This window comes from Penaeus chinensis, chromosome 35 (genome assembly GCF_019202785.1).
Source record: "Penaeus chinensis breed Huanghai No. 1 chromosome 35, ASM1920278v2, whole genome shotgun sequence".
Taxonomy (NCBI): domain Eukaryota; kingdom Metazoa; phylum Arthropoda; class Malacostraca; order Decapoda; family Penaeidae; genus Penaeus; species Penaeus chinensis.
The window spans coordinates 5,324,333-5,331,832 of NC_061853.1; the positions used below are offsets into that span (position 1 = coordinate 5,324,333).

At 55.6% G+C, this 7,500-nt stretch overlaps 1 protein-coding gene across 1 annotated transcript in view; it reads left to right on the forward strand.

The window, feature by feature from the left end:
* Nucleotides 1-7,231, forward strand: part of LOC125044030 — a 7,931-nt gene extending 700 nt beyond the window's left edge. The window contains exons 2-20 of the mRNA XM_047640473.1: nt 1-120; nt 478-555; nt 973-1,020; nt 1,156-1,275; nt 1,546-1,620; nt 1,786-1,905; nt 2,056-2,145; nt 2,428-2,535; nt 2,807-2,896; nt 3,017-3,091; nt 3,227-3,346; nt 3,512-3,619; nt 3,902-4,066; nt 4,154-4,279; nt 4,682-4,789; nt 4,832-5,029; nt 5,327-5,416; nt 6,527-6,646; nt 7,127-7,231. The exon at nt 1-120 is cut by the window's left edge and continues 30 nt beyond it. Coding sequence (XP_047496429.1) covers nt 1-120; nt 478-555; nt 973-1,020; nt 1,156-1,275; nt 1,546-1,620; nt 1,786-1,905; nt 2,056-2,145; nt 2,428-2,535; nt 2,807-2,896; nt 3,017-3,091; nt 3,227-3,346; nt 3,512-3,619; nt 3,902-4,066; nt 4,154-4,279; nt 4,682-4,789; nt 4,832-5,029; nt 5,327-5,416; nt 6,527-6,646; nt 7,127-7,231 — 2,064 coding nt within the window. The remainder of the gene's footprint in view (nt 121-477; nt 556-972; nt 1,021-1,155; nt 1,276-1,545; nt 1,621-1,785; nt 1,906-2,055; nt 2,146-2,427; nt 2,536-2,806; nt 2,897-3,016; nt 3,092-3,226; nt 3,347-3,511; nt 3,620-3,901; nt 4,067-4,153; nt 4,280-4,681; nt 4,790-4,831; nt 5,030-5,326; nt 5,417-6,526; nt 6,647-7,126) is intronic.
* The last annotated feature ends 269 nt before the right edge of the window (nt 7,232-7,500 follow it).

The following is a 7,500-nucleotide window of genomic DNA, read 5'->3' on the forward strand; positions in this document are numbered from 1 at the left end:
GTTGTGGACAAGCAGGTTGTGGGAAAGCAGACTGTGGGTAGACAGGTTGAGGGCAAGCAGGTTGTGGGAAAGCAGGTTGTGTGCAAGCAGGTTGTAGGAAAGCAGGTTGTGGGCAAGCAGGTTGTGGGCAAGCTGGTTGTGGGCAAGCAGGTTGTGGGTAAGCAGACTGTTGGCAAGCAGGTTGTGGGCAAGCTGGTTGTGGGCAAGCAGACTGTGGGCAAACAGGTTGTGGGCAAGCAGGTTGTGGGCAAGCTGACTGTGGGCAGACATGTTGTGGGCAAGCAGGTTGTGGGTAAGCAGGTTGTGGGCAAGCAGGTTGTGGGCAAGCAGACTGTGGGCAAGCAGTTTGTGGGCAAGCAGGTTGTGGGCAAGCAGACTGTGGGCAGACAGGTTGTGGGAAAGCAGGTTGTGGGCAAGCAAACTGTGGGCAAGCAGACTGTGGACAAGCAGGTTGTGGGCAAGCCGGTTGTGAGCAAGCAGACTGTGGGCAGACAGGTTGTGGAAAAGCAGGTTGTGGGCAAGCACACTGTGGGCAAGCAAACTATGGGCAAGCAGGTTGTGGGCAAGCAGGTTGTGGGCAAGCAGACTGTGGGCAGACAGGTTGTGGGCAAGCAGGTTGTGGGCAAGCAGACTGTGGGCAAGCAGGTTGTGGGTAAGCAGGTTGTGGGCAAGCAGGTTGTGGGCAACCAGACTGTGGGCAAGCAGGTTGGGGGCAAGTAGGTTGTGGGCAAGCAGGTAGTGGGCAACCAGATTGTGGGCAAGCAGGTTGTGGGCAAGCAGGTTGTGGACAAGCAGGTTGTGGGCAAGCTGGTTGTGGGAAAGCAGACTGTGGGCAAGCAGGTTGTGGGAAAGCAGACTGTGGGCAGGCAGGTTGTGGGCAAGCTGGTTGTTGGCAAGCAGGTTGTGGGAAAGCAGGTTGTGGGCAAGCAGGTTGTGGACAAGCAGGTTGTGGGCAACCAAATTGTGGGCAAGCAGGTTGTGGGCAAGCAGATTGTGGGAAAGCAGACTGTGGGCAAGCAGGTTGTGGGAAAGCAGACTGTGGGCAGACAGGTTGTGGGCAAGCAGGTTGTGGGCAAGCAGGTTGTGGGAAAGCAGGTTGTGGGCAAGCAGGTTGTGGGCAAGCAGGTTGTGAGCAAGCAGGTTGTGGGCAAGCAGGTTGTGGGCAAGCAGGTTGTGGGTAAGCAGGTTGGGGGAAAGCAGGTTGGGGGAAAGCAGGTTGGGGGAAAGCAGGTTGTGGACAAGCAGGTTGTGAGTAAGCAGGTTGTGGGCAAGCAGGTTGTGGGCAAGCAGGTTGTGAGCAAGCAGACTGTGGGCAAGCAGGTTGTGGGTAAGCAGACTGTGGGCAAGCAGGTTGTGGGCAAGCAGGTTGTGGGCAAGCAGGATGTGGGAAAGCAGGTTGTGGGCAAGCAGGTTGTGGGCAAGCAAGTTGTGGGCAAGCAGGTTGTGGGCAAGCAGACTGTGGGCAAGCATGTTATGGGCAAGCTGGTTGTGGGCAAGTAGACTGTGGGCAAGCAGGTTGTGAGCAAGCAGACTGTGGGCAAGCAGGTTGTGGCCAAGCAGATTGTGGGCAAGCAAACTGTAGGCAAGCAGGTTGTGGCCAAACAGGTTGTAGGCAAGCAGGTTGTGGGCAAGCAGGTTGTGAGCAGGTAGACTGTGGGCAAGCAGGTTGTGGACAAGCAGACTGTGGGGAAGCAGACTGTGGGCAAGCAGGTTGTGAGCAAGCAGACTGTGGGCAAGCAGGTTGTGAGCAAGCAGACTGTGGGCAAGCAGGTTGTAGGCAAGCAGGTTGTGGGCAAGCAGATTGTGAGCAGGCAGACTGTGGGTAAGCAGGTTGTGGGCAAGCAGGTTGTGGCCAAGCAGGTTGTAGGCAAGCAGGCTCTGAGCAAGCAGACTGTGGGCAAGCAGGTTGTGGGCAAGCAGACTGTGGGCAAGCAGGTTGTGGGAAAGCACACTGTGGGCAAGCAGACTTTGGGCAAGCAGGTTGTGGATAAGAAGACTGTGGGCAAGCAGACTGTGGGGAAGCAGGTTGTGAGCAAGCAGACTGTGGGCAAGCAGGTTGTGGCCAAGCAGGTTGTCAGCAAGCAGGCTGTGGGCAAGAAGGTTATGGGCAAGCAGATTGTGGGCAAGCAAACTGTGGGCAAGCAGGTTGTGGGCAAACAGGTTGTGGGAAAGCAGGTTGTGGGCAAGCAGACTGCGGGCAAGCAGGTTCTGGGCAAGCAGGTTGTGGGCAAGCAAACTGTGGGCAAGCAGGTTGTGGGCAAGCAGGTTGTGGGCAAACAGGTTGTGGGAAAGCAGGTTGTGGGCAAGCAGACTGCGGGCAAGCAGGTTGTGGGCAAGCAGACTGTGAGCAAGAAAACTGTGGGCAAGCAGGTTGTGGGCAAGCAGGTTGTGGGCAAGCAGACTGTGGGCAAGCAGGTTGTGGGCAAGCAGGTTGTGGGCAAGCAAACTGTGGGCAAGCAAACTGTGGGCAAGCAGGTTGTGGCCAAGCAGGTTGTAGGCAAGCAGGTTCTGAGCAAGCAGACTGTGGGCAAGCAGGTTGTGGGCAAGCAGACTGTGGGCAAGGAGGTTGTGGGCAAGCAGGTTGTTGATAAGAAGACTGTGGGCAAGCAGGTTGTGGCCAAGCAGGTTGTGAGCAAGTAAACTGTGGGCAAGCAGGTTGTGGGCAAGCAGATTGTGGGCAAGCAAACTGTGGGCAAGCAGGTTGTGGGCAAGCAGGTTGTGGGAAAGCAGGTTGTGGGCAAGTAAGACTGTGGGCAAGCAGACTGTGGGCAAGCAGGTTGTGGGCAAGCAGCATGTGGGCAAGCAGGTTGTGGGCAAGCAGGTTGTTAGAGAGCAGGTTGTGGGAAAGCAGGTTGTGGGAAAGCAGGTTGTGGACAAGCAGACTGTGGGCAAGCAGGTTGTAGGCAAGCAGGTTGTGAGCAGGCAGACTGTGGGCAAGCAGGTTGTGGGCAAGCAGGTTGGGGGAAAGCAGACTGTGGGCAAGCAGGTTGTGAGCAAGCAGACTGTGGGCAAGCAGGTTTTGAGCAAGCAGGTTGTAGGCAAGCAGACTGAGGGCAAGCAGGTTGTTGGCAAGCAGATTGTGGGCAAGCAGGTTGTGGGCAAGCAGGTTGTGGGAAAGCAGGTTGTGAGCAAGCAGACTGTGGGCAAGCAGACTGTGGGCAAGCAGGTTGTGAGCAAGCAGACTGTGGGCAAGCAGGTTGTGAGCAAGCAGACTGTGGGCAAGCAGGTTGTGGGCAAGCAGATTGTGGGCAAGCAAACTGTGGGCAAGCAGGTTGTGGGCAAGCAATTTGTGGGAAAGCAGGTTTTGGGAAAGCAGGTTGTGGGAAAGCAGACTGTGGGCAAGCAGGTTGTGAGCAAGCAGACTGTGGGCAAGCAGGTTGTGGGCAAGCAGGTTGTGGGCAAGCAGGTTGTGAGCAAGCAGACTGTGGGCAAGCAGGTTGTGGGTAAGCAGACTGTGGGGAAGCAGATTGTGGGCAAGCAAACTGTAGGCAAGCAGGTTGTGGCCAAGTAGGTTGTAGGCAAGCAGGTTCTGGGCAAGCAGGTTGTGAGCAGGCAGACTGTGGGCAAGCAGGCTGTGGGCAAACAGACTGGGGGAAAGCAGACTGCGGGCAAGCAGGTTGTGAGCAAGCAGACTGTGGGCAAGCAAACTATGGGCAAGCAGGTTGTGGGAAAGCAGGTTGTAGGCAAGCAGGTTGTGAGCAAGAAGACTTTGGGCAAGCAGACTGTGGGCAAGCAGGTTGTGGGAAAGCAGACTGTGGGCAAGCAGGTTGTGAGCAAGCAGACTGTGGGCAAGGAGGTTGTGGGAAAGCAGACTGTGGGCAAGCAGGTTGTGGATAAGAAGACTGTGGGCAAGCAGGTTGTGGCCAAGCAGGTTGTGAGCAAGCAGACTGTGGGCAAGCAGGTTGTGGGCAAGCAGATATTGGGCAAGCAAACTGTGGGCAAGCAGGTTGTGGGAAAGAAGGTTGTGGGAAAGCAGGTTGTGAGAAAGCAGACTCTGGGCAAGCAGACTGTGGGCAAGCAGGTTGTGGGCAAGCAGAATGTGGGCAAGCAAACTGTGGGCAAGCAGGTTGTGGGAAAGCAGGTTGTGGGAAAGTAGGTTGTGGGAAAGCAGGTTGTGGGCAAGCAGACTGTGGGCAAGCAGGGTTTGGGCAAGCAGGTTTTAGGCAAGCAGGTTGTAGGCAAGCAGGTTGTGGGTAAGCAGGTTGTGAGCAGGCAGACTGTGGGCAAGCAGGTTGTGGGCAAGCAGACTGTCGGAATGCAGACTGTGGGCAAGCAGGTTGTGAGCAAGAAGACTGTGGGCAAGCAGGTTTTGAGCAAGCAGGTTGTAGGAAAGCAGGTTGTGGCCAAGCAGGTTGTGAGCAAGCAGACTGTGGGCAAGCAGGTTGTGGGCAAGCAAACTGTGGGCAAGCAGGTTGTGGGAAAGCAGGTTGTGGGAAAGCAGGTTGTGGGAAAGCAGGTTGTGGGCAAGCAGACTATGGGCAAGCAGGTTGTTGGCAAGCAGGTTGTGGGCAAGCAGGTTGTGAGCAAGCAGACTCTGGGCAAGCAGGTTGTGAGCAAGCAGGTTGTGGGCAAGCAGGTTGTGAGCAAGCAGGTTGCGGGCAAGCAGACTGTGGGCAAGCAGGTTGTGAGCAAGCAAACTGTGGGCAAGCAGGTTGTGGCCAAGCAGGTTGTGGGAAAGCAGACTGTGGGCAAGCAGGTTGTGAGCAAGCACACTGTGGGTAATCAGGTTGTGGCCAAGGAGGTTGTGAGCAAGCAGACTGTGGGCAAGCAGGTTGTGGGCAAGCAGATTGTGGGCAATCAAAATATGGGCAAGCAGGTTGTGGGCAAGCAGGTTGTGGGCAAGCAGGTTGTGGGGAAGCAGGTTGTGGGAAAGCAGGTTGTGGGAAAGCAGGTTGTGGACAAGCAGACTGTGGGCAAGCAGACTGTGGGCAAGCAGGTTGTGAGCAATCAGACTTTGGGCAAGCAGGTTGTGAGCAAGCAGACTGTGGGCAAGAAGGTTGTGGGCAAACAGGTTGTGGGCAAGCAGGTTGTGAGCAAGCAGACTGCGGGCAAGCAGGTTGTGGGCAAGCAGACTTTGGGCAAGCAGGTTGTGGGCAAGCAGATTGTGGGCAAGCAAACTGTAGGCAAGGAGGTTGTGGCCAAGTAGGTTGTAGGCAAGCAGGTTGTGAGCAGGCAGACTGTGGGCAAGCAGGATGTGGGCAAGCAGACTGTGGGAAAGCAGACTGTGGGCAAGCAGGTTGTGAGCAAGCAGACTGTGGGCAAGCAGGTTGTGAGCAAGCAGACTGTGGGCAAGCAGGTTGTGAGTAAGCAGACTGTGGGCAAGCAGACTGTGGGCAAGCAAACTGTGGGCAAGCAGCTTGTGGGAAAGCAGGTTGTAGGCAAGCAGGATGTGAGCAAGAAGACTGTGGGCAAGCAGGTTGTGGGCAAGCAAACTGTGGGCAAGCAGGTTGTGGGAAAGCAGACTGTGGGCAAGCAGGTTGTGAGCAAGCAGACTGTGGGCAAGCAGACTGTGGGCAAGCAGGTTTTGAGCAAGCAGCCTGTGGCCAAGCAGGTTGTGGGCAAGCAGATTGTAGGCAAGCAGGTTGTGAGCAAGCAGACTGTGGGCAAGCAGACTGTGGGCAAGCAGGCTGTGGGCAAGCAGACTGTGGGCAAGCAGGTTGTGGGCAAGCAGGTTGTGAGCAAGCAGACTGTGGGCAATCAGGTTGTGGGCAAGCAGGTTGTGGGCAAGCAAACTGTGGGCAAGCAGGTTGTGGGCAAGCAGGTTGTGAGCAAGCAGACTGTGGGCAAGCAGGTTGTGAGCAAGCAGACTGTGGGCAAGCAGGTTGTGGGCAAGCAGGTTGTGGGCAAGCAGGTTGTGAGCAAACAGACTGTGGGCAAGCAGGTTATGGGAAAGCAGGTTGTGGGTAAGCAGGTTCTGGGCAAGCAGGTTGTGGGAAAGCAGACTGTGGGCAGACAGGTTGTGGGCAAGCAGGTTGTGGGAAAGCAGATTGTGGGCAAGCAGGTTGTGGGTAAGCAGACTTTGGGTATGCAGGCTGTGGGCAAGCAGGTTGTGGGCAAGCAGGTTGTGAGCAAGCAGGTTGTGGGCAAGCAGGTTGTGGGCAAGCAGGTTGTGGGAAAGCAGGTTGGGGGAAAGCAGGTTGTGGGCAAGCAGGTTGTGGGCAAGCAGGTTGTGTGCAAGCAGACTATGGGCAGATAAGTTGTGGGCAAGCAGGTTGTGGGCAAGCAGACTGTGGGCAGACAGGTTGTGGGCAAGCAGGTTGTGGGCAACCAGACTGTGGGCAAGCAGGTTGTGGGAAAGCAGGTTGTGGGCAAGCAGACTGTTGGCAAGCAGGTTGTGGGAAAGCAGGTTTTAGGCAAGCAGGTTGTGGGAAAGCAGACTGTGGGCAAGTAGGTTGTGGGCAAGCAGGTTTTAGGCAAGCAGGGTGTGGGCAAGCAAGTTGTGGGCAGACAGGTTGTGGGCAAGCAGGTTGTGGGCAAGCAGGTTGTAGGCAAGCAGGTTGTGGGCAAGCAGGTTGTGGGCAAGCAGGTTGTGGGCAGACAGGTTGTGGGAAAGCAGAGTGTGGGAAAGCAGAGTGTGGGCAGACAGGTTGTGGGCAAGCAGGTTGTTGGCAAGCAGGTTGGGGGCAAGCAGGTTGGGGGCAAGCAGGTTGTGGGCAAGCAGGTTGTGGGCAAGCAGGTTGTGGGCAATTAGGTTGTGGGCAAGCAGGTTGTGGGCAAGCAGGTTGTGGGCAAGCAGGTTGTGAGCAAGCAGACTGTGGGCAAGCAGGTTGTTGGAAAGCAGACTGTGGGCAAGCAGGTTGTGAGCAAGCAGGTTGTGAGCAATCAGACTGTGGGCAAGCAGGTCGTGGGCAAGCAGGTTGTGGGCAAGCAGGTTGTGGGCAAGCAGGGTTTGGGCAAGTAGGTTGTGGGCAAGCAGGTTGTGGGCAAGCAGGTTGTGGGCAAGCAGGTTGTGAGCAAGCAAACTGTGGGCAAGCAGGTTGTGGGCAAGCAGACTGTGGGCAGACAGATTGTGGGCAAGCAGGTTGTTGGAAAGCAGACTGTGGGCAAACAGGTTGTTAGCAAGCAGGTTGTGAGCAATCAGACTGTGGGCAAGCAGGTTGTGGGCAAGCAGGTTGTGGACAAGTAGGTTGTGGGCAAGCAGGTTTTGAGCAAGCAGACTGTGAGCAAACAGGTTGTCGGCCAGCAGGTTGTGGGCATGCAGGTTGTGGGCAAGCAGACTGTGGGCATGTAGGTTTTGGGCAAGAAGTGAAAGGCGGGATGCAGGCAAGCAATCGCAAGGAAATGCAAGCACAGCAGAATTCTTGGGAACGAATGATGGATAGCTTTGGGGAAAGAGAGAGAGACTGTTATTAATCAAATCGGTTATCATTTCCATAACAATCTTTTCCTAATGTTTACTTCGTAGGAAAGGCAAGCTGCTATTCTGTGATATGATTGTTTGTTTTTCTGTTTACAAAATTGCTTTCAGAAAAATTGTTAAGATGTTTAAGAAATCTTGAT